Source organism: Trichomycterus rosablanca, chromosome 24 (assembly GCF_030014385.1).
Source record: "Trichomycterus rosablanca isolate fTriRos1 chromosome 24, fTriRos1.hap1, whole genome shotgun sequence".
NCBI classification, from domain to species: Eukaryota; Metazoa; Chordata; class Actinopteri; order Siluriformes; family Trichomycteridae; genus Trichomycterus; species Trichomycterus rosablanca.
The window spans coordinates 2272027-2299218 of record NC_086011.1 but is presented as its reverse complement, the minus strand read 5'-3'; the positions used below and the strand labels follow the sequence as shown (position 1 = coordinate 2299218).

General features: G+C 42.2%; 1 protein-coding gene across 4 annotated transcripts in view; it reads right to left on the bottom strand.

Annotated features, from left to right (window-relative positions):
- Window positions 1-411: 411 nt before the first annotated feature.
- The window catches only part of asic1b (acid-sensing (proton-gated) ion channel 1b), a 133282-nt gene continuing 106501 nt past the window's right edge, over window positions 412-27192 (bottom strand). For 2 of the 4 annotated variants that reach the window (XM_062986693.1, XM_062986692.1), the window contains 9 exons: window positions 23486-23636; window positions 17772-17899; window positions 13595-13745; window positions 13320-13376; window positions 13057-13210; window positions 8110-8201; window positions 7845-7924; window positions 4527-4628; window positions 1872-3597 (listed from right to left, as the gene is read on the bottom strand). In XM_062986693.1, the coding sequence (XP_062842763.1) occupies window positions 3502-3597; window positions 4527-4628; window positions 7845-7924; window positions 8110-8201; window positions 13057-13210; window positions 13320-13376; window positions 13595-13745; window positions 17772-17899; window positions 23486-23636 (1011 nt within the window). In that variant the 3' untranslated portion in view covers window positions 1872-3501. Of the gene's footprint in view, window positions 461-1871; window positions 3598-4526; window positions 4629-7844; window positions 7925-8109; window positions 8202-13056; window positions 13211-13319; window positions 13377-13594; window positions 13746-17771; window positions 17900-23485; window positions 23637-27192 lie in introns of those variants that run through there. The other 2 variants (XR_010007481.1, XM_062986694.1) reach the window with 2 other exon arrangements.

Genomic DNA, 27192 nt, shown 5'->3' with positions numbered 1-27192 from the left:
CTGACCACTAGTGTGTGTGAGAACTTGCTGAATATTTTATATCCAGACTGACCCGAGCCAAAGCCGAATATCTAATAAGGCCAGGTAGCATGAGAGCCGCCCAATAACGTGGTTCCTGGGGACCTGGGTTTGATTCTGGTACGGAGCCATCTACTGTCAGGAGTTTGGTATGTTCTTCCTATGTCTGCATGGGTTTCCCTGGGTACTGTGGCTTCCTCTCGATCTTCCAGAAACATCAGAATGTGGAGTGGTGAAAATAAACATCCTTGGGCGGCTGAATGACATGACAACGATCATAAACACCCGTATGTTCATCAGATAAAGACGTGTTAAGAGCTGATGGTTCTTTTTTTCTACACTTTTATTCTGAGCTTCTATCTGGTTTGATGAAAGAGAAGTAATTTCCGTGACGTCTCTTTCCTCTTCACTTCTCTCCTTCCTTCTGCTCGGGTGAAGATTTCTGAAAGGTGTCACAGTCCAGTTAGTGATCTGATCACCATCATAAAACCAAAATAGAAGACGAGACACCATGGTGAAGAAGATCGTCCAAAACTCCTGTCCAAAAATCTCCTAAAGTTTGACTTGGTTAATTGAGATAATTTGATTTAAATGATTTTTCTACTCACTGACCCTTTGGTGACCCCTCACGCCCTGTCGCAGGGACTGTTTTCCGTGCGGGAAAGATGCACCAAAACCGTGCCAGCCAAATGCCCCATAAAACATCTGAATATACACTATATGGCCAAAAGTATGTGGACACCCCGGTCGTCTGGGCACCCTCTATCTAGCAGGCATAACTGGCCTCTAGTCTGCAGGATGGGAAAAGACCGGACTAAGGCTGTGTTATCAACGCTGTGTAAGGACCTGGGTTGCCCAGGGTGCCTGTACAGAAAGTGTAGGAGCGCATAGATCGGGGCGTGGCTCTCCGTACGCAAAGCCGACCTCAGGCGCAATCCACCTAAGTATGGGTGAGTAAGAAGTGATCGGTGGACTGCGCACACATCGGAGGGAGTGTGTGTTAGGCCACTATATGCACCCAATTTAGACGCCATCAGGGTCCCCAGCATCAGACTGGCTACGCTAAATTGGAAGAAAAAGGGGGTAAAATGCCCCTATTGCTAACATTTTATTCCCATCACTGCTTTATCCTGGCAGGAAACACTGGCTGGGACAGGGCGCCAATATATCACCTTGTACCTGGTGTTTTTACATGGTGTGACCAAAAACCTGACCCAAAAAAAGCAATACGTGAAAAAGATGAAATAAAGTTCTTTTTAAAGCAGGATAAACCAACACAGACGAGAAGTTCTGTCAGAAAAGGACAAGAAGGTGAGACTGGAGGCAGATACAGCATTATTAAATAAAAGAATTTTAACAGGTACACAAACACGAAATGAATGTGTACATGGTCACCCCCTTGTGGAGGCTTTACGTTACATCTTGTAAACCACAGTGGAACCACCAATTTTATTGAATGAAGTTTATTTAATGTTGTGTTTCGTTTTGATGAGTTGTTTGTGTTGCCTGGGTCATGATAAAAATCATGGACAAAATATGCTGCTTAAAAAAAGTTTGAGAGACCCTGCAGTACCCCGTGATTATGGATGAAGCCTCAGACTTGAGGTGGTCGTGTTTTACTTGTACCTAATAAATTACTGTACAAAATATTTTTGTTCCTGGAGCAGCAGTGCAGCTTTAATATTCGCCACAAGGTGCGACCTAAATCGTTACCATTGAACATTTTGATGGGCAGCCAAGAACCTCCAACCGTTCTGCTAAACTATTAAAACGATTTAAATTTAATGATGCAGCTCTCAGACGCAGCTCGTATTTAATATTTTCCTTTAGAAATAAACACTCAATAAAACATGTAACATAAAATTCTGACTGATATTTATTATACCTTCGATAAATAAAACAGTCTGGAAAGAGAGAGACTGGACTATCAGGCAATTCACTACTGCTTTTCTGGAGTAGAAAAAGAAAAATCTGATGGATATAATAGTGAGAATAATTCAGATTAACATGATGATCAGGTAAGAATCAGATTCTTTTTTTTTACATCGTATCTTTTACATATCGGCGGTCTTGTGCTTTGATATGACATTTGCGACACTAACAGTTCCAGAAATGATCGCTGCTAAGCAGTGAAACACAATCATAAACGCACGTACAGACGAGTCACATGGCATCAAAAATAACGACGAGAGAATCGTACACGATATCTGAATCAACACACGGGTCAGTGACAGGGCCTTCAAAAAGGACATCATTCTGTATTTATTATTAGTGGTTTTATACCTTAAATTTAAAAATAATAAAAATAAGTATAATGATAATAATAATAATAATAACAATAATGAGAATAATAATAATAAAAATAATGGCAATAATAATAATAATGGCAAAAGTAATAATAATAGTAATAATAATGATAATAATAATGGCAATAATAATAATAATAATAATAAAGAGAATAATAAAGGTAATAAATAATATTTATTTATCATTGTGATAATTATTATTATTATTAGAAGTAGTTGTAGTAATAATAATCATCTTTTTTTCCCCAATTTTTTCCCACTTTGGTCTCAATTACAAATTTCTCCAGAGCAGTTTTCTATAGAAAGCTTTATGACGTGGCAGAACATGCTATGCTCTCTGTATTCCTCCACCACTCGTGCTGGCAGCTCAACCAGACAGTAGTAGTCTCTGCTGTAGGGGCAAAGAAATGACGTCCCATTTAAGTTTCAGAACACATTAGACTGAGAATCTATCCGAGAGTTCTTGTATTGAATCATTTTTAAAATTAAGTAAATTCGACCATGTCATCGACCCACATGCCAAATCACAAACTTTGTAGGGTTTAAGGCACCCAGACTCCCACTCACACACTCACCTGTATATAAATGAGGCAAACTCGGCGATATGAATGATAAAACAGAAAACATGCACGGGAAGACGAGTACAAGCATGCAGATCACGGGATGAAACGCCGCAGAACGCAGCCTCCGACCTCCTCCTGAAATGAGACACATCGACCGTGGCTGATGGATCGTTCACCACGAATGCCGCTACATGGATTAAGCACGATAATATCTGAAGAATCTAAGTAAGCCGTTCGGTTCGACAGCGTATAGCCAACGTTATGTACACAAAAGGCATGAGGCTCCGGCAACAGCAAGTCCGGGTCACGGTGCTGCAGGAAACCTCCACGTTTCAAAGGCTTCTCAAGGACAGAGTTCCCTTTGAGGCAGTGTTCCATGTTCTAGTAAAAGTTCACGCCTGGTCTGTTGGTGGACGTCGTTTTTTTTCTCCTGATGTTGTAAACTGTTTTGATTCATGGGGGTTCTGTACATGACCTACATGGTGGTGCGGTAACATCCAGCACGATCGTTTCTATGGTGGTCCGGGTGGGTCGGGTGGATGTAGTTGTGTGGATGTCGTCGGCTTTGGTTGTTTAACTACAAATCCACCTGCCGCAGCTCATTTCCTGTCTGCTCAGCACGTAAAGTCATCGAAGTTGGCCTGTCCGGGGTGGTGAGGTAGGATGTTGGCAGGATACGTGGAGGGCGTACGGAGGTTTTCACATGGAGCCTGGGGATGGACAATACACGGTGTGAAACACCTATATTGAACGCACATTTACTGATTGTTTTATAAGCTGCAGCTGCCACACAGATGAACTTTCTATTCATTTTCTATTTTATTTCTGCATTTTCTCCCAATTTAGTGTAGTCAGCTTGTCTTCCACTGCTGTGGATCCCTGATTGGAGTCGAGGTGGGTATACTGCTGCTCGCGCCTCTTCCGACCTGCGTGCAGCTCTTAGCAGAACCCTTTTTCACCCATGCTTTCTGTAAAAGCGCCTCTCGATCTGCTAACCAGGGTCCTTACACAGTGTTTGAAGACCCCGCCCACATAGTCCGGTCATCCCGCCCTGCTGCAGGCACTGCCAATTATGCCCGCTAGATGGCGCCCGGCCGACCAGTGGCATGGCCGAGTTTCAAACCAAGGGGTTCAGAATCTCCGAGCTGTACCACCTGGGCACCTACAGATGAACCTTATGGGTAAACAACTACTGACTGTAGTCCATCTGTTGCTTTGTACACTTGGGCACCCCCCATACCCAAAACCAAGCATAAGGACCCTCCATAGAACCCCCTCTGACCAGATGATGTTTGATTTTTCTTCATGTCTTTAATAAGTTAGCTTTGTCTATAGGGGTGCAGCCATGCTGGAACAGGAAAGGGCCTTCCCTAAACTGGTCCTCCAGACTAGCAATCGGTTTTAAGATTAGCAATTATCTGTAGCGGCTGAATAATTGTGACGTGCCATCATTTCTGACTGCTACATGTCTGAATAATATAATAATATACACGGACTAATGTGGACTGCTACCATAAGCCTGCTGGACATCTCATTACAAAACCATGAGCATTATTATAGATTTAACCCCCCCTCACCCTCCTCTCCCCCTATTATTACACAATAATAATGACACAATTACAGTTAATCAGTTACTGACGTGGCACTTGACGTCGTCCAGGCTCAGCACGGCGCCCCGGTCGTTGCTGTTGCTGCGTTTGTGGTTCTTCTTCCTGCAGCGGCACAGCTTGTACTTGATTACCTGTGAAACAAAGCTAACGTTAGCTTAGTCTGGACCCGTCATGTGCTGGTCAAACACTAGCCTCAGTACAAGAAAGGTCAGTTTGGGTACAACTCAGAGATGTAGTATACGAAACACCACCTTTGGTACAATAAACACTATTATGGTATAACAAACACTGTATTTGGTATAACAATCACAAGCTTTGGTATATGAAATACCATCTTCGATATAATAAACATATATTCTTTAAAAACACTATATTCTATATCTTCAATACAATAAACACAACCTTCGGTATAATAAACACTACATTTGTTATAATACACACTATCCTCTGTATAATAAACACCACATTTAGTGTAATTAACACTATCTTTAGTGTAATTAACACTACATTTGCTATAATAAACACTATATTCTGTATGTTAAACACTACATTTGGTATAATAAACACTATCTTTGGTATAAAACACTATCTTTGCCTAAATCACTAGCTTTGGTACAACAAACACTACTATGGTATAATAAACACTATTATGATAAAACAAACACTACTATGGTATAACAAACACTATCTTTAGTACAATACACACTATATTAAGTACAACAATCACCATCTTTGGTATAACAAACACTATCTTTGGTATACCAATTACCAACTTTGGTATAACAAATATCATCTTTGGTACAATAAACACCCTCTTTGGTGCAGTAAACACTAGCTTTGGTACAACAATCATAAGTTTTGGTATAACAAACACCATCTGTGGTATAACAAACATTATTATGGAAAAACAAACAATCTTTGGTATAAAAACACTTTCTTTGATAACATAACAATCAAGCTTTGATATATCAAATACCATCTCTAGTATAATAAACACTATATTCTGTATAATAAACACTACAATTGGTATACTTAACATTATCTTTGATATAATAACCACCACATTTGTTATAATAAACACTATCTTCTGTATAATAAACACAATATCTTTGGTACAACAATCAGAAGCTTCAACATAACAAACACCATCATTGCTATAACAAACACCGCCTTTGGTACATCAAACACTACCTTTGGTACAAAAATCACCAGCTTTGGTACAACAAACAGCATCTTTGTTATAAAAACACTATCTTCAGTATAATAAACACCACATTTGTTATAATAAACACTATCTTTAGTGTAATAAACAGTCTTTGTTATAAAAACACTATCTTCAGTGTAATAAACACCACATTTGTTATAATAAACACTATCTTTAGTGCAATAAACAGTCTTTGTTATAACAAACATTGTCTTCAGTGTAATAAACACCACATTTGTTATAATAAACACTATCTTTAGTGTAATAAACAGTCTTTGTTATAACAAACACTATCTTCAGTGTAATAAACACCACATTTGTTATAACAAACACTATCTTTAGTGTAATAAACAGTCTTTGTTATAACAAACATTGTCTTCAGTGTAATAAACACTACATTTGTTATAACAAACACTATCCTTGTTATAACAAACATTGTCTTCAGTGTAATAAACACTACATTTGTTATAATAAACACTGTTTTTGTTATAATACCATGACAGTTGCAGGATAAAGTCAGCTGTTCTAATGGAACTGTTTGTCCACAGAGGTGCTTATAAACGTATATTAAAATTTGATTGTAAGAACAACCACACCCCTTCAGCCATTTCGCTCGGTAAACAGATGATTGTACTTGAGGACGTATGGAAATGATCCAGATGTTGTGGGGACCTGCACTGCAGAACTGTGAGCCACGTGTTGGTTCCATCACGGTTCCTGAATAGAAGCCAATTCATTGATGATCGTGCAAATTAGTCAGTCTCTGACAAACTCGGGCTCGGAGGAGATTAGTCACTTTCTGCTCCGGCTCAAAGCTGCCAGAAGCAAATTCAGTCCAACCAGATCACACACACACACACACACACACACACCTACATCCACATCCACACAAGAACCAGCTTATTGCTTTATCTCCCCGTAGGCAGAATACACCCGGCTAGCATTTCTGTAGGAACAGCGTGTGTGATAAGTACACAATTTTGCCAAAGATGTTTGAACACCCGTTCTAACTAAAGCACTTTCCTATTTCAGCCAGAAACATCGTTAACATGCTTAAGGCTTAAATACAAACTTGCGTCTCCATGGATAAACACTAAACCCCAGCAGGATGGGTTGGATTAAAACATGACAAGCTGTAGGATTTTTATCAAGTCAGTCCATCAGATTTTGCCCAAATTGTGCAAATGTCAGATGAGCACTGATGTTTGTCTTGGCTAACAGTGATTCATACTTCCTACCCTCATAAAATTCCATTTTCTGTCTCTTTAATTTGTGTTTGCATGCAGGTTTTTGGTGTATGGTTTTTTGGAATAGGTCTTGGTCTGGTCTTGGTTGGTTTGGGTCTTGGTTGGTAAATCAGTAATCAGTATGGTTCTTTACTGGTATGGGACTCGATTTAGTCATGGACTGTGTTGGTATGGGTCTTGGTCTTGTCTTGGCTGATATGGGTCTTGGTCTTGTCATGTTCTCAGTTTGTATGGGTCCTAGTCTTGGTCATGTCCTGGTATCAGGTGGAATAAATCCTGGTCTTGTCATAGTCTCAGGTGTTATGGTTCTTGGTCTTGTCATAGTATTGTTCTTGCCATGTTCTCCTTTTGTATGTCTCTTGGTGTCAACTGTTATATTTGGGTCTTGGTCTTGTCTTGGCCTTGGTTGGTATGGGTCCTGGTCTTGTTCTTGTCCTGGTGTCAGGTGGAATGAATCCTGGTCTTGTCTTAGTCTCAGGTGTTATGGGTCCTGGCCTTGGTTTTATGGTTCTTGGTCTTTGTCATAGTCTTGGTCTTGCCATGTTCTCAATTTGTATGGCTCTTGGTGTCAACTGGTATATTTGGGTCTTGTCTCAGGTGTAATGGGTCTTGGTCTTGCCTTGGTCTCAGTGGTTACGAGTCCTCAGGCGGACTGGATTCTGGTCTCTTGATTGTTTTGATTGGTACAGATTTTGGTCTTATCTTGGTTTGGGTTGTTTGGGTCATGGTCTTGTCTTTGTGGTGATGATCGGGGTTCCATTTACTGGCACATGATCTACACAACTTCACCAAAGTATAATGACTAAACTTACTACCCATTAGGAAAAAAAAAACATTAAAACCAGTCGGCCTGCTCAATCCCAGTCCAAGTGTGAGTGTAAAGTGGAGGTTCTCACCTCATAAAGATAGTCGAAGAGCTCCAAAATAGTCAAAATACTGGCTCCAATGAAGAGGCCCATCTGACCACCAATATCACCTGGAGAAGAAGCAAATCTTTAGATTTAAATCGTACAATGTCATGAACAAATAACATTATTATTTTAGCAATCATCCCATCTTAAGAGACGTGTAGAATCCTCCACGCAAAACCTTTTGACTTCAGCTGTAAGTCCCAAAACTAATGCAGGTCCAAACTAAACCCATCCAAAACGGTTCACTTACCCAGTAATCCGGGCAGCTCGTAGGCCTTCTTCTGCTCGATAGTCTCGTAGTTCAGGGCCTCGAAGAAGATATCCAGAACCAAGATGTTATCCCTGCAAACAGACCGAGGAGCTTAGTGAGGAGGCCGAAGTTCCTTCATTCCCGTTAGAACCGCGTCAGCTCGGATGCTTCGCACCATCAATACTCATCAGTCAGAAATCCTCTCATTTACATTCCTGATCTGTGTCTGACTCGGGCAGATGGTTCGGATCGGACACACCGAGCTGCAGGTTCGCTCTCTGTAGCGCTGAGCTAGTCATTAAACGAAATACAGCAAACTAAAACCTGCTGGCTGCTTTTACTGTGTTTTTATGACTCTGATACGGATGCATATGGAGTTTGAGCTAATGGCGATCCCATTACAGTCCTGGGTAACGGCGTTTTCTAAGATAAAACACCAGATAAAGGAGACAAGAAGCCATAAACACTAAGAGTCTTATCAATCCCCCAGCTGTTTCTGTAAGTTCTAGTGAAAGTTACTAAGATTTGCTTCCTAAATCTGATGCACAAATAGTCTGAATAAAGAATTTGATCAATGCGTGTCCTCTCCAACATTCTCAGAGAGCAGTATCGTGCACGGAGAGCCACGCACTACCATCTGTGATCAGTCACCCCCTCCTGTGCCGGTACCTTGACCGGTCAGCAGAGGTCCTCATTACACCAGCAATAAGGAACCCTGTTTAGGCCACTGTCCCTCCCCCTACAGACACACAGCCGATCGTGAGTGTGTGTGTGTGTGTGTGTATTTGTGTGTCTTTTTATTTAATTAACCTTTTGTGTCTTTGCAGTCTGCCTACTAATAATTAAGCATTTAATTAAAGGTAATTATTTATTTATACAGAAGTTTTAAGCAGAAGCAGTTTAAATGATCTTGTTAATTAAATGTGCTGTACAGATAAACAGGCCCTGTTATTGTATAGATTCTATATATATTATAATATATTATTATTAATTCCCTTTCTCCATTTTTTTGTAAATTACAGCCTTTCATTGCTTCATTACGCTTACTGAGCAGTGAGTTTTCAATCAGAAGGTTGAAGGTTTGAATCCTTGCTCGGTCACACAGCCACTGTTGGAGCTCCAGGAGGCGCCATACAATAATTGACCCTGCGCTCTGACCCCAGCTCCCAAAAAAGATGGGCTATGCAAAAAAATAATGAAGAGAGATCGATATCTCAGCACCAGTGGTCTAGTCGCTGTGTCACCTGAGCGCCGGTCTAAGACGCCCTTTAGGTTATAATAACTGTAATATAGGTATATCAGGGATACTTTACTGCTTGGCTTAAAAGCTTAATAAGCTAAAAGAGCTTTTAAATGCACCATTATTGGGTTTCATAAATCTCCGAGAGCTGCTAAATGCTGACAAAGTCAAATAACGCCAGAAACATTAAATCCAGTAATATTCATATTTTACTTACAACCAGCAATGGATGAAGGTCCAGAGAGGAACGTACCAACTTTCCTGTACCTTCAATTACACCTACACTGCAACACTGCCTCATTGCTTCCACTATTTGACAAGGAGGTGCCCAGGTGAAGCCCAAAATCGTAGTGACACCAGGTGAGTTCCCAGAAGTGTCCTGCATTTAGAACCAATGGGAGACCGGACTGGATAGAGCAGCAGGTATCACGGTTTTAGAGAGGTGTTAAGCAGGTTTGCAAATAAAGAAGCTGGCGAATGTGAGAGGGAGAAACTGCGACATATAAATAAGTCGTGAATAACACTAATGTGATGCAAGTTCAAGAGAAACTGACACATCAATCATCTGCGCCTCTGTGCCCCCTCTGCTGGCCAGAAATGGCAACGCAGAAGTACAAGACTCGCACAAAACTGAGCCATGTTACATTACATATTGTAGATTATGATCATATTGTACTGTATATTTATATATATAATATTGGGCGACCCAATCGAATCAGCAGCCAATAGCTGGATGACACACACATGGCCCTAATTAAACATGAAAATCTCCTCACAGACAGTTAGTGGACCAATCAAACCCAGTTCCCCAGGACCCATGCTGCTGTACGACCACACGTGTCAGGTAGAAAAAGATTATAGACGCTCTGTTCTTGTGATTTGTTTTGTATGACGGAGATTTACGGTCCTCTGCAAACTTTTTGCCATTTATGCTTTTTATAATTCAGCTCCTAAATTCACACCCGGTGATAAATTTTCTAGCCGTTGTGTTTATATTTAGACATACTCCATGACCTTCTCTCACTGTTAGACTTATGAGACCTCTATTGGTGGGCACCTATTTATTTAGAAAGCCGTCCTCTATAAACCGCCGTCATATATCACCTGCGTGCCGCACTGAAGTTTAGTACCTATAATTTCACGTTAATGCCCTCGTTTGTTTTCTATTTGCTCAGGGAACTTCGGTGATGACTTCTGAATCGTATAAACGTTGGAGCAGTTTATAAATGGGTTTGGGTTTTTCTCTGGGTCTTATTAAACATTAAACACACACGATCGCGCATCTTAAAATGAATACGTCCATTTTTACTTCACTGTTTTATTCCGGACGTGATTTATTTTAGCTTTATAGTGAACTGACTTTATAACACGTGGACTGGGATTTATTTGTAAAGCACTTTTTACTCTGTATGTTTGACATCCTGATGTGAACACATGAGGCTGGACCGTAGGTTTGAGTCCGCCACTCTAAAAACATCGCTCCTGCTGGGAATTACAACGTCCAGGAACTCATCATCAGGCTTTAGAGTGTGTCTGTGGTAATTTGTGCCCATTTAGTTGAAAGAGCAAATGCTGATATGAGGCCAGGCATTTGACGTTCCAATTCATTTTAAGGTAAACATTCTAAACTCCACAAATAATGCACCCTGACCGCCTGACCGGGGAATCGAACCCAGGCCCTTTACCTACTGTGCGACCGTGCCATGCCTAAAACGTGCAGCAAATAATAAAAAAAAGCAAATTAATAAATAAACCAGTAAATGAGGAAAAAATAAAATAAAATATAAAATAAAATGAATAGAAATGAGAAAAAAATACAGAAATAAAACAAAATTTATAAAAATAAAAAATACAGAAATAAAAAATTAAATTAATACAAATAGAAAAAATAAAAACATACAGAAATAAACAATAAAATTAATAGAACATTGAAAATCTAAAAAATAAACAATAAAATTGGTAGAAGAAAAATAAAAAAGAAATAAACAATAAAATAACCAGAAAATTTAGAAAAAAAGAAATAAAAAATAAAATAATAAAAATTAAAAATACAAAAATAAACAATAAAATTAGCAGAAATTTTAAAAAAGAAAAAAAGAAATAAACAATAAAATTTACAGAAAATTGAAAAAATGAAAAGGAAAAAATACAGAAATAAACAATATAATTGATAGAAATTAAAAAATAAAGAAATAAACAATAAAAATAATAAAAATACCATCAGACTTTGGGGAGTGTCTGTGGTAATTTGTGCCCATTTAGTTAAAGGAGCAACATTTAAAAAATGTTTAATACAGTTCTGTGCTGCAGGACGCTGCAGTTCCTCCACATCAGATCTTGTGTTTATGGACCTTCAGTCAGGCTGAATAAGGACAGGGACCCAACCTCTTGAACTTAGTGATAAGGAAGCGTGTCCACATACTTAGTGTGCAATAAATAAAATACAGTTTTAATACAAGAACATTTTTGGCATTCGGTCAGGAAGTAAGTGGACTATCGTCAAACTCGGTCAGATATAAAATCCAAACCCGAAACCCAAAACTTCCTCCAAAACACGCCAAAACGAGCGTGCCAGGCTGTTCGATCTCCGCTCTAGTAAACACGGAGACCTGATTGAGGTCGAGACAGATGAACGACCTGCTGTCTGCATTTTTCATTTCCGCTCGGTGAAGCTCTGATGTTCAGATTGAAGGTCCTTAAAAAAATAACAGTCAATTATTCATCTGTAGGAGCTGCTGCGTCCTGATCTGGGTCACGGTGGAAGCAAAGTCACCCGTGTGTGAGGCAGGAGCTGGCCTGCTTGATATATGACACACTATACAGCCAAAAGTATTTAGACACCTGATCATGAGCTTTCGGTCATGAACATTCGGTTATTAAAGTACCGTGACCTCTGTTCAGCTGGAACCACAGCCAGTCTTCTGAAAAGGCTTCTCACAAGATTTTGAAGCATGTCTGTGGGAATTTGTGTGCATTCAGTTAAAGAAATGAAAGCATTTGTATGGCTGGGTGCTGATGTTGGACAAGAAAGTCTCAGTTCCGGTTCATTCCAAAGCTGTTCAGTCAGGTCTTTATAGAGCTTACATTGTTCACAGGGGCACAGTTATACTGGGGCAGCAAAGGACCTTCCCTAAACTGTTGCTGCAAAGCTGGAAGCATTTAATTTCCTTAATATAATTGACTTATTGCACCTGGCTGAAACACATGAATTAAAAATTAGAAGGGTTTTCCCAATACTTTTGTCCATATAGGGTATGTGAACATTCATATGGAGTTGGCCCCCCCTTGCAGCTATAACAGCCTCCACTCTTATCCACTCTTATATAATTAAAATAAGGATTTGTTATTGTTTTGGCATGATGAGCGCTCAGGTGGCACAGCAGTCTAACGTGGTGATGGGTAACAGTGGCTACATGGATAAGATGCTGGGCTGTTGATCAGACGGTCAACAGTTTAAGTCCCACCACCATCAAACTGCCACTGTTGGGTTCCATTGGCTTGAATTGTATCCTTCATTAATCGTGGGTATGCTAGCCTACATCCACTGACACCCAAAACTGCTAGCTGGGGGTTAAAAAACACAACTGGACGCATCTAAAGAAGGAAAGATCGCATTCTTGCGTTTAGCGTGCATTTAGCGACAGACGGTAATAACGTCAGCGTACAGCAGCCCTCAGGGTCGTGTAATCAGCCTCAGTGGCACTTACGCGATGTACTGCTCCGTCTTGTTGAACTTCTTGGCCAGGTACTTGGCCGACGCCTTGCTGGGGATCTTGACGAAGGACATCTCCTTACCGTAGCGGGTCATGTTGCAGGGCGTCTCACATACGCAGAAGTTGTTGTCCCTCTCCACCAGGAAATCTGGCACAAAAACAGAGATCGTGAGGCGTCACAGTGCAGGACGACGGTCAGCACGGTTGGTGGACGTGATTTTGGGATGCGGTGGTGGTCGTTACACTCCTGTACTCACCCAGCGCTGGATCCGCACACTCTTTATACTGTTCTGGGGTGCAGTACGGAGCGTCACCTGGAACAAAAAACACAATAAATCTCAAAAATCCTTTCAAATGTGATGTTCACTGTATGGCCAAAATAATTTGGACACCTGACCATCTTTTGTTTAAACAAGTATTCAGGTGCTTCTTATCTGTTTGAATTTCCTCGAGACGAATCAGGAACCCGACCGCATTTTCAGTGGCCGTTCATGCTGACTGTAAACGTAAAGATCCAGGTTCCAGTTCTTACCAGGCATGTGCACCATGCGACAGTTACAGTTCTCCACCAGGTAACGGGTCTCACAGTCGATGCGACAGGCGGTGATGCTGTACGAAGTGAAGAAATCCGAATCCATCGGCTCCGACCTGCAGTCGCCCCACGGACGGGGAAGGTACATCAACTGTACACACACAAAAAAATGGACGTTCTTGATTTAGAAATAAAAAGCGCATTCATTTATTCATTGTCTGTTTTACCACAGCTTTATCCTGGTCAGGGCTGCGGTGGGTCAGATTCATTGGGTGAAAAGGAGGAAACGCAGAAACACACACACACAGTAGCTCCAATTAGCCTGACAGTTTTTGGACTTGTGGGATAAAAACCCAGCAAACACAGGAAGAACAAGCTAAACATGCTAAACTCCACACAGAATGCACCCTGACCGCCTGGCCGGGGAATCGAACCCAGGCCCTTCTTGCTGTGAGGTGACAGCTCTACCCGCTGTGCAACCGTGCCGCCCCTAAAAAGTGCAGCAAATACAACAAATTAAAAATGCAAATTAATAAATAAACCAGTAAATGAGGAAGAAAGAAAAAAGGAAGAAAATATAAAATAAAATAAACAGAAATTAGAAAAAATAAAAAATACAGAAATATACAATAAAATTAATAGAAAAATGAAAAAAATAAAGAAATAAACAATAAAATTAATAGAAAAAATGAAAAAAATTAAAATTAAACAATACAGAAATAAACAAATAAAATTCAAAGAAAACTAAAGAAAAAAATACAAAAATAAACAATAAAAATAACAGAAAATGTAAAAAATTAATTTACAAAATAAACAATAAAAATAACAGAAAATGTAAAAAATAAATTTACAAAATAAACAATAAAAATAATTAAAAAAATAAATATAAAATACAGAAATAAACAAATTAAATTAATAGAAAATTGAAAACATAAAAAATACAAACAGAAATAAACAATAAAATTAATAGAAAATGACAAAAAAAAAATACATAAATAAACAATACAATTAAAAGGAAATTTAAAAAAATAAAAAATACAAAATAGACAATAAAATGAATAAAAATGTGAAAAAATGAAAAATACAAAATAAACAATAAAATTTATAGAAAATTGAAAAATGTAAAACAAATTAAACAATAAAACTAATAGAAAATTGACAAAATTAAAAATATAAAATACATAAATAAACAATAAAACTAATAGAACATTTTTAAAAATTAAAAATACAAAATAAACAATAAAATTAATGGAAAATTGAAAAATAAACAATAAAATTTAAATAGTAATAAAAAAATACAGGAATAAACTTGCAGTTTAAAATACACATAAATAAGAAAATCAAAGGGGGAAGAAAATTAAAGAAGTAAAATGATATAATACACTCATTAAGAGAAGTGTGGCAAGTCTGAGGAAACTTTGAAGTTGCTTTGTAATTTTATGCAACCTTTATTAGCTTCCATCACACACACACACACGCACACACACACACGCACACGGCACACACACACACACACACACGCTGTGTTTCATCTGAATTAATTTCTCATGTGCAGTCTGAGTCACTCGTTCCCTCATTAGATTAACCTGCACATCATCCATCTAATCCCACCTCATGACTGTTTACACCCCGATCTAATTACCCAAACCCCACCAGCACATCCCGTACTGACTGAGAGATAAAAACACTACCCACGATGCACTGCTCGCTGCAGCATGTGCTTCATTAGAGGATCAAGAGATGCAAATCTATTCTAACCTCAGTGTGCTGGCTAATTAGAGAAGAAGGCTGTGCTTCTTTCTGTACTGATCAGAGGGTTGTGGGTTTAAAGCTCAGTGCTGCCAGAGAGTCACCAGACTCATTATTAACAGCTTCATCCTGATCTGGGTCTCAGTGGATCCGGTGCTGCACAGAAACAGTGGGTGCATGAAAGAAAAACAAGATGGACACGGGCACCAATCTATTGCAGGGCATCACCTGCGTATGAAACGTAAAGCATGGGAGAACATGCTAAATTCCTCACAGACGCTGTTCAAAGATAAGGACTTGGGACCAATCATGCTGCACAGCGTTCACTCTACCAGCTGTGTCACCCCTACTAGAGTTAAAACTGTATAACTGAATTCAACCACCCCATCCTGGTCAGGGTCACAGGTGGTTCAGGGACGTGAAAGATAAAAGACGCACACCACAGACATCACACTTATTCACTGACTTATTCACTTACTCACACCTTGGAACAGAGCTCCTAACACGGAAAATCATACTGGAAGAACAAACCAAACTACCACGCAAAAGTATGTGGACACCCAAGCATGAGCTGGTTGGACATCCCGCTTTAAAAGCACGGGCATGCATGTACAGTAGTCGGCCTTCCTAAGTATTTTGGAGCGTGTCTGTGGAAATCTGTGCCCGTTCAGTCAAACAAGCGTACGTGAGGTCAGGCAAGAAGGCCTGGCTCACAGTCCGCATTCCAATTCATCCTAAAGGCGTTTAGTAAGATTGAGGTACAGGCTACTGGCGTTCTTCCACACCAAACTCGTTTTATTTAACAAATATAAGTGATCATATACACCTGTTATACACCTGGGCGTGGCTGAAATGGCTGTGCTTGTTAATTAGGATGATTGTCCACATACTTTTGGTCATCCAGTGTCTATCAGTGATGCTGTTCAATAGAAGACAAGACTGATGACCGAGTGTATAAAGCTGTAACGTCGCCGAACAGAAACTGCAGACTGGACCAGAACAAAGGACCAGAGGGGCGGTGGTGTGTGTGTGTGTGTGTGTGTGTGGTGGGGGGTACACACACGGACTAGAGCATTAAATTGCTGAAAGCTGATTCTGCTGCAGGCTGCCAAAAAACACACACTGCGCCTCCACCTCCCAAAAAACAAGGCCAGCAGCCAATTCTCGATCAATCTGCCAAATGCAACATTGGCATGATGGGAAACAAAGCCACCCACACACACACACACACCGTCCACCCACACACACACACCGTCCACCCACACACACACAATCTTAGCCCTTCCAATTTTCTTTCATTTTTGCAATTTTGTCTCATCTGATTGTCTCACATCTTTAAATGAAATGTAACACAAGACACATATTATTTTCGTCTCTGTGTGTGCAGCCGATAGCCAATCACGTCTGTGTGGACGCCCGGCTGGCCGATAGCACCGCCGAGATTCAAACCCCGGATCTCAAACCCGCTGAATTAGCATACTCTGAATCAATAAACTTTTACTCATTCATGGGGGTAAAGTGAATAGTTTTATGTCATTTAGCCGTGGCTGTAATGTCAGTATACACTAACGTGTCCAAAAGTATTTGGACGCCTGACCATATGCTTTTAGACATCATATCATCATATTTTAAACACAAATGCTATTAAAATAAAGCGACATATATGTGATCTTTACAGCTGGAATGACAGCCGCCCATCTGAGAAGGCTTCTCACAAGACTTTTAAGTATGTCTGTAGGAATTTGTGCCCATTTACTCAACAGATGACATAATTTGTATGGCTGGGTACTGAAGTCTTTACAGAGGGGCGCAATCATGCTGGAACATGAAAGGGCCTTCCCTAAACTCCCTGTTCCCTCCCTGTTCCTACACTTACCAAGCACTTTATTAGGAACACATATGCTGCATGTACATTCACTGATTTGTTTTATAAGCTGCAGCCACCATACAGATGAACTTTATGGGTAAACAATTACTGACTGTAGCACATGTGTGCACCCCCGTACCCAAAACAAATCATAGGAACCCTCCATAGGACCCCCTCTGACCAGATGATGTTTGATGTACCGCAATTATACTTTAGAACCGGGGCATGGCGATGCTGGAACAGGAAAGGGCCTTCCCTAAACTGGGTAAACAATTACTGACTGTAGCACATGTGTTGCTCTGTACACTTGGTCATCCCTCATACCCAAAACCAATCATAAGAACCCTCCACAGGACCCCCTCTGACCAGATGATGTTTGATGTACCGCAATGACACTTCAGTACAGGCGCACGGTCATGCAGGAACACAAAAGGGCCTTCCCTAAACTGTTGGTGCAAATGTGGAAGCATATAATTTCCTGGTTAGCATTTCTTGTGGCTAAAACAATTTAAAATAGAAGGGGCGTCGGGTACAGGAAAGCAGCCAGCGCTGGTCACTCACCCTCTGCTCCTGGCAGGATACGAACGTCTGGAAGCCTGGCGCCACCCCGAAGCCGAGCTGATCGATGAACGGCGGCTCGTCCTGAGTGTGGATCTGCACTTTGATGCCAGCCTCGAATGACGTCTCATCTGCAGAGAAAAGAGAAGAGATTCAGGTACGTTTCTGTATTCGGGAGGGGTCATGGGTGTGGGCGGGCGCTGATTTAAGATCTGGTTTCTGTTGATGGATGTGAAACACGGTAGAACTGAGACGTTTTGCTGAGCACTGACTTCTCTGGGTGATCGATGACCTGATGCTGGATGAGTAATGGAGCTTCTGATGGCTACTACAGTCCAGTCCAGCCAGAGCAGTGCCAGCTCAGTCCTATTAATCTGTACGTGGCATCTCTTTTAATATTTGAGTTCAGGTGTTTCGGCCACACCCGTTTTTTTATTTCATTTTTATCCCTGACCGCACTTTTGAATAGACAAAAACACATTTAATGTTATGTTTTTGTTTATGCATTTTTTCCCTTTTTCTCCCTTTTATTGCGTCCAATTGTCCAATTGCGTCATGCTTCCTCTCCACCAATGCCGATCCCTGCTCTGATTGAGGAGAACGAAGCTAACCCACGCCCCCGCACTATCTTGCGGTGTTTCACAAAGCTCCCGGAAACACCGGGTGCAGAAATGACACCCTGGGCAGTGTCAGTCCATCTTAGGACAACACAGTCCTGGCTGTTTGCAGTCAAAACAGCCAGCTCTACCTTTGCATATTTTTGGGCGACGGAAGGAAACCTAGAAACCTATATTACGCATCAGACATGATTGGCTATGTACGGGGGTGGCATGTGATGGATTGGCACCCAGTTGAGGGTGTTCCTGCCTTGCGTCCATTTATTATAGATTTAACTGTATAGGTAAATTAGAGCAGCCAATCCACCTCTTGCATGTTTTTTTGAAGTAAAAAACAGAGAACCCTGAGGAAACCCACATGAACATGCAGAGAAAATACAAAACTCCATACAGACTGTGACTGGAATTAAAGACCGACACTATATGTTGTGCCACCCTCTTTAATTACACTATAATATCTGAGGATTAGAGAGGTGAGCTGGATGTCAATCCCAAAACTGGACTCAGAAATAAGTACAGTAGGTGCATGGCGTCACATGAACCTAGCCAACAGAGAAAGGGGGGCATATCAGTGCACCCTTAGTGCCGGTTCCAAGCCCAGTTATATAGGAGGGTTGAGATTTAATGTGATAAATCAAATATGTGGACGAATGACCCACTGTGGCGCCCCCCAAAGAGAGCAGCCGAAAGGAATTACTCATTCATGTGAGGGTTGAACGGGGGCAGAAAAACTGGCAAACTCGTCCTGTCCTGTAAATCATCAGGTCTGTAAAAGTGGGTTTAAACAGAGAGACGTGGAGGTGAAGGGATCGGACGTGGACGTGTCACTTTGAAGCGTTTGGCGGAGGTCATGTGGAGAGCGGTGATAAAACGTTATGTAGAACATTAATTCCCGCCGTCTATATTTACCATATTGCTTTGCTGAAATAGCGCCAAGCTCTTAGCCGGTCTTACGGCCGCTGTAAAATCACTCACACGGACGGAAACGGGCGACGCCGGCGAGTCGTGTGAACTACCGAGCGCAGTGAGACGGACAGGAAGCTCCCGGAGGAACCTACCTAATCACGTCTCTATTCTCCCATCGCTCGGTGTTGATGTGGTGCCACTGCAAGAACGACTCCATGAATAAACAAACAGGGCAGGAGATTATTGGGAAATCAATACTGGCTGGCAGTGTGAGGTGGTGCACCCATCCTTCCACATCAGGTTCATTATGAACACGTCATGTTTCGACTACGTTACATTTCCACGATCTATACAAAACTTTATTCATTTGTTTCATTTCTATTTTAATGTTGCCAGTAATGCTTCCCCCCGGCCTCCGCCCTATCAGACGTCCCAAATTGCTGGACATCTTTCTTCCAGCCAGCGGTGGATTCCCACAGAGACGTATACACTTCATGTTCCTCTGCTAACCATGCCGGCAACGATTGCAGAAGCAATGAGCAATCAGAAACCTGACCTTCCCATCCTCAGACACGGCCAGTTGTGTCCATTAAGCACAAAGCCAGGCTGATAGCACAGCTCTCTGTGAGGACGAGCAAGCCTTTAAGAATGCTGTGCCAACCTGGTGCCTCAACTGATTTATTTGTTTTCATCACTAACCTACTTGGGTGGGTCTGCAAATACGGGGCACTAAGCTGGAATACACACTGGACAGGCTGCCTGACCATCACAGGACATCAAACACACCGGAGGTCAGGATGGAACCCAGGTCCACGGGGCTGATTTTGCCATGAGGCACATTACAATAATACAATATTAATGTATTAATTCATTCACTGTCTGTTTAACTACCACTTTATCCTGGTCAGGGTCGAGGTGGGTCTGATTCATTGGGCGAAAGGTAGGAAACACCCCGGACAGGTCGCCAGTCCATCACAGGGCACAGACATACACACACTTAGTGCAAGTCTTTGGACTGTGGAAGGAAACCCACACAGATACAGGGAGAACATGCAAACTCCACACAGAAAAGACCCTGGCGTCCGCACAGGGAATCAAACCCAGGCCCTTCTTGCTGATTTAAAAACAAAGAATGATGGTGTTGCACAGTGAAAGCACAGATGTTGTTTATGTTTGTTTACGTCTGAGCTGGTCTCGGTAACAGACGAACATTTTTGGCAGCGGTGTCTGATCACGTGACTGATTAGAATTTTCGTTCGACGTATTTGTTTCTCATATCTCCGTATCTCAGCTGGAGCGCGGCGGCCTTTTCAGCGCTGCCGCCGTTTCATTAATTCAGCACCACGAACGGCACGCCGCTTCAAAACACCAAAACCTGGAGGTGTAAAGATCGTCTGATTTAAATCAGAGCGGCCGGTTCAATATTCATGATACACAATACAGGTGCAAAAATATTGGGACACCTGACCATTAGCTTGTTGGGCATCTCATTCTTTGAAGCTTTAATATCATTTACTCTTGTGGGAAGCCTTTATACAAGACTTTGGAGTGTGTCTGTTGGAATCTGTGCCCATTCCGTCAATAGAGTGAGGGAATTATGGGTTTAACTTTAGAGCAGCCAATCCACCTTTTGCATGTTTGATTTGCAAAGTGGAAAAACAGTGACTTGCATTCAGACTGTGACTGGAAACAAGGATCGACACTACATGTTGTGCCATTGTGCCGCCCTCTTTAATTACACGGTAATATCTGAGGATGAGAAATGTGAGCTGGTGTGGCATTGTGGTAGCAGCAGTGCCTAAGTTGTGAGGGTTCGAATCCCAGGCTGGGCTCACGAATACAAAAGGTGAATGGCGTCACATGAACCAAGCCAACAGGACTTTGAAGTGTGTCTGTTGGAATCTGTGCCCATTCCGTCAACAGAGTGAGGTCAGGCACTGATGTTGGGGGAGAAGGGAAGTCCTGGCTTGCAATCCAAGGTTAATTCATCCCAAAAGTGTTGAGTTAAGGGTTAAAGGTTTAAGACCAGGGCGACTGGAGCTCGCTTTGTGCTCAGGTTCATAATCATGCTGAAAGAGGAAGGGAATTCCCCAAACTGCAACTTTTAAAAGCAAATCATTCACCTTATATAATTGTATTCACGTTAGCAACAAATTTCAATCATGAGGAGGGGTGTCCACATACTTTTAGGATACAAATTTTGCACAATTACACTAAATGGACAAAAGTATTGGGACGCCTCTTCTAATGTTGGAATTTATGTGTTTCAGTCACAACAGTTGCTAACAGGTCAATTATATAAAGGAAATTATATGCGTACAACTTTGCATAACATCAGCGCCCAGCCAACCAATCGCATCTTTTGACTGAATGGGTACAAATTCCCACAGACATACTTCAAAGTCTTGAGAGAAGCCTTGTCCGAAGAGCGGCTGTTGTTCTAGCTCACACAAAGATCACACAGAGCTCACGGTCAGGTGTCCAAATACTTTAAAATTTAAAATACGTCACTTTGATCTTAATGAGCACCTAAGGCAGTGGTAGCTTAGTGGTTAAGGTACTGGACTAGTAATCAGAAGGTTCCTGGTTCAAGCCCTGCTGTTGCTCAAACTGTATTTACTCATAAGGAGTATAAATAAATTCCACAAATGTACATTTAGGTTTGACTGTATTAACGTAGGACTTCTTAAGATGCCTTAACGAGTCAGAGCTGTTTTGACAGCAGATTAGATGGGTGGCCATAATATTTTGACTCATCCACGTGTATAAACCTGCGTTATTTGGAGCGCGAGAAGTAAGTAGACGTGAAAATACGTCTTTGTTTATAATAAATATGAAGTCGGCATCCTCGCATAATCTGCATTCTCCAGCGCTCTCCTCGTTCAGACAGGTTTCGTCTGGTCGTCCACTTAATCCGTCCCACCGTCCCTCCCGTCTCTACCCCGCGCTTTCTATTCGATTATGAGCTCAAGCCGCTTAGCCCGAACGAAATCAGAGGAGTGGCGTAAAGTCAGTACCCGTCCAAATGCCAGCTGATGTGTAATTAGCTTGTCTCTGTCTGGGTGGGTACGTACGTGTGCGCTTTGCTCTCGGAACATTGTGCACCAGCTCACCATCGCTGTACACGAGGTGTGTGTGGGGTGGGGGGGGTAAAAATGATTGGCATGCGACTTCAGGCTCACTTCAAAGGGCAGTGACATCAGCATGCCCTCGTTTCCTGTCAGCCTGACCTTACCAGCAGCACCCAGCACCCTTCCGGATCGACGCCGGCATCCTGATGAAGCTGTAACATTTCTACCGATGGTCACAGTGTAGGTTTTAATGCCGTCTGCTCACCGGGAGACGGAGTACCGATTCGTCTCGAGCAGCTTCCAGTGTTTTGTACATTTAGTTTTCTTTGCACCTGAAATTTGTTCTCTCTTGCTGTAGGGTTGGGTATCATTTCTATTTTTGCCATTCTGATTCTATGTAAGTATGTCTCTGCAGATAGGTATCCTTTGTTTACAATAATAAAGTGTTATCATGTTTAGGAACAGATAAGCAGAACCGAAATTTGGTTCTAAACTGGAACCCTTGTCCTGAAAGAACTTTGTTTTGTTTTTCTATGTACCATTCACACTGTTTAAGCTTAAAATTACAATAATTGACCTGACTTGACCTGACTCGACCTGACTTAACTTGACCAGACTTAACTTGACCTGATTTGACCTGACTTCACTTAACCTGATTTGACCTGACTTCACTTGACTTAACTTTTCCAGACTCAACCTGACTTAACTTGTCCTGACTTAACTTAACTTGACCTAACCTGACCTGACCTGACTCAACCAGACTCAGTCTGACTTGACCTGACTTAACTTGACCTGACTTGACCTGACTTAACTTGACCTTACATAACTTGACTTGACCTGACTCGACCAGACCTAACCTGACTTAACTTGATCTGACTGAAACTGACAGGAAACAACTTGACCAGACTTGACTTGACCTGACTTAACTTAAACTGACTTAACTTGACCTGACTTAACTTGACCTGACTCGATCTGACCTGACTTAACTTGACCAGAATTGACCTGACCTAACTTGACCTGACTCAACTGGACTTGAACTGACCTGACTCGACCAGACATGACTTGTTTGATCAGGTTTCAACAGAGCTAAGTTTATTGGTTTAATCGTTTGTGACCGTGTTACCTGTCTCTCCCCACACAGGCAGGTACTCGTCCTGTTGGATGTCCAGCATGAGCTCCAGTCCGTTCCCCATTCCTCCTTTAGTGGTAATGCGCAGCGGCTGTCCATCCTGACCCGAATTAAAGGTGTAGCATTTACCGTATCGAGTGAAGATCTGTAACACACACAAGAGAAAAATCAGAGGTGAGAAATGATTCATGTCATGTAGCGATTCCGCTGTGGGTACGAGATGTTTTTCATATTCAATCCCTTCTTTAAAAGCTGGGGTCAGACCACAACATACAGAGCCGAGAGGGTTAAAGGCTTTGCTCGGGAGTCCAACAGTGGCTGCTTGGCAGTGACTGGATTCATAACCTTAGGGCAGATTCAGATGAGAAGTGTTTTGTACGGTGAAACGTAATGCTCACACACTCACTGTAGATTACCGACTGTTCATTTAAAAACCATCAAATCCACTCTGAAACCTTCCGCATGTATCTCAGTGTAGCTCTACTGTTCCTTAGCTTCGAGAGTCACTTTTACCACCTCATATGAATCAGTTTGTCTCGTTGGAGGCGCTTTGAAAAGGTCAGCAGCAAACCGAGTCAAAGATCAATCAGACTGAACTTTGAGTGGTGCAGTAAGCCCTAAAATCGATTCCCAAAGCAGCTTAGGAAGCGCGGTGCCAAGCTAAGCAGCACCACCACACGTTTACATTTTCGGCATTTAGCAGACGCCTTTATCCGATTGCTCAAACAGTACACAGTCTGGGCAATTGATGGTTAAGGGCCTTGCTCAAGGGCCCAACTGCAGCAACTACCTGATCTACCTTTAGAATTGGGACAGTGGTAACCCCACGGTTCGGCTGGTGGGCCGTCCATAGGAAGGCTGAGAGGACGGTCATGTGATACGCAGCAAAGCGGCTTTTGCGCTGGATGTGTTTTCCTGTGGCAGTTATAGCCTAGTGGTCAGGGTACCGGACTAGTAATCAGAAGGTTGCTGGTTTAAGCCCAATCACTGCCACAATAAAAACAACCTAAACTGACTCGACCTGACTTAACTCGACCTGACTTTATTCGACCTGACTTAACTCGACCTGACTCGACCTGACTTAACTCAACCTGACTTAACTCGACCTGACTTTACTCGACCTGACTTAACTTGACCTGACTTAACTTGACCTGACTCGACCTGACTTAACTCGACCTGACTTAACTTGACCTGACTCGACCTAACTTGACTCAACCTGATTTAACTTGACCTGACTCGACCTGACTTAACTCAACCTGACTTAACTCGACCTGACTTAACTTGACCTGACTCGACCTAACTTGACTCAACCTGATTTAACTTGACCTGACTCGACCTGACTTAAATCAACCTGACTTAACTCGACCTGACTTTACTCGACCTGACTTAACTCGACCTGACTTAACTCGACCTGACTTAACTTGACCTGACTCGACCTGACTTAACTCAACCTGACTTAACTCGACCTGACTCGACCTGACTTAACTCGACCTGACTTAACTTGACCTGACTCGACCTGACTTAACTCAACCTGACTTAACTCGACCTGACTTAACTCGACCTGACTTAACTCGACCTGACTCTACCTGACTTAACTCAACCTGACTTAACTTGACCAGACTCGGCCTGACTTAACTTGTCCTGACTTAACTTGTGGTTGGGCTTGAACCAGCAACCTTCTGATTACTAGTCCGATACCCTGACCACTAGGCTATAACTGTCACAGAAAACAACCGGCGCATCCAGCACAAAAGCCGCTTTGCTGCGTATCACATGAACGTCCTCTCAGCCTTCCTATGGATGCCCACCGGCCGAACCGCGGGTGTGCCACTATACCAATTGTAAAGGTAGATCAGAAATACAAAATACGTACCCCGGAGGGCACCACGCCAACGACAAAAAAATACATTCTGATACATCTATTCCCGAGAAGACTTCCAGAAGACTGACTGTCCCGTGAGATCAAATTAAACATGAGATTTAAGACACTAGAAATAAAAGCGTTTGATTTTAAGCGAGAACCCTTGGCTTTGATTACAGGGATCTAATGAGAAACGCGGCCGCCGGTGATTAGAACGGCCACTTCTGACGCGGGTTCGACTCCCTTCCTGTAGAAGATTAACTGATTAACGAGAGCCGAACTGTAACGCGGCCACGATCACACGGAGCGCAATAAAGTTAATGCAGATTTAATCAGACGAGAGAGAGAGAGAGAGAGAGAGAGAGAGAGCGAGTGCTGGGGTGATGGAAGGGGAGCGCTCGCGACACGATACGTATCTTTAAACCGCAGCGAGCTCCGATTCTTAATTGCTGCCGAGGAGAAAATCTGAAGCTGCGCCGTTATCTGATGCGACGGGAGGAAACACGCGGCCGCTTCCATTAAATCTCCGTATCGATTTCGCTCGGTGCTTAAAGGAAGAAATGAAGAGAATTGATCTTGTGTTGTAAAAAAAAAAGTAGCCTAGGAGAGTCAGAGTTTAAAAATAAGTGGACACCAGTTCTTATCCTTATTATCCAGTTCGGGTTTTTCAAACACACTCACTGCTAAAGTGTAAAAAAATATATTCCATCTAAGCAACAACAGTTTGTGGAAGAGCCACTGGGCTCCAGTGCACAAGAAAGGTCCATAACGGCGTGGTTTGTCTCATTTAGTGTAGACCAGGCCTTCACGTCCAACGTCCACATCTTTTATCTGACCGGACACTAAAAGCCACATTCCAAAACGTTCGTAGAGCTTCAGTCAACATTAGAAACAAACACCAGGAAAAAAAAATGATTTGAGTGCAGTGACCATGGAATGATGGAGGGTGCATGTTAGAAACTGCTATTCTGCTCAAGTTCACACCAGAAAACATCCAGTGAGTGGCAGTTCTTCAGCAGAGAAAAGCCATAGGATGCTCAACACATCAAACCTGGAGGCAGACTGGCCGTTCTTTACTCCTACAAAGCCGCATCGTGTATTGAGAGGCACGCTATACCTTGTGCATTCCTCCACCACTCCTCACCTCAACCAGACAGCAGAAGTCACTGTTGCAGTGGTAATAAGGAGAACCCTGTCGGATCTTCCCACCCTCAGAGACTGTCAATGGTTCCTTTGAGTGCCTGGCCAGGCCGGTGACACCACTAAAGCTGGCACTTGGGAGATCAAAGTACAGGAGATAATGTGAGAGGCACAAAGGTCAGGGCCCTGAGGACCTGGGTTCAATTCTCACTGTCCGTTTCTGTCTGTAAGGAGGGTGGGGTTCCCTCTGGGTACACTGGTATCCTCCTTTTTTTCAAAAACATGCCAGTATGTAAACTGGTTACCGTAAATTGCCTCTAGGTGCGAGTATGTGATCCAGGGTTCACGTCTGGCTCGTGCCCAGTGTTTTTGGGTGGGTTTTGGACGTTCCAGGACCCTAATCAGGATTAAAAATGACATTTCCATCTATTTCCCATCTTTGCTCAGGCTCATTCACACTCCACAGACTCCTCATAAAGATTCCCAGACGACTAGGAAATGAACGAGTCCCGCCGCTCCGCCAGCGTCTGAGCTCCAACTCGATCTTCCCGAGTTAAATGAACTAAAGGTTTGTAATGAAGAAGCTCTGATCTGAATCCACCTCAGAGGAAATGAGAAAAGTCGAAGGTACTTGAGATGAAATCATGTGGAGGGAAGGTGGAGATTAATGGTAATGACCGACAGGTCAGTGTGCTGTGGG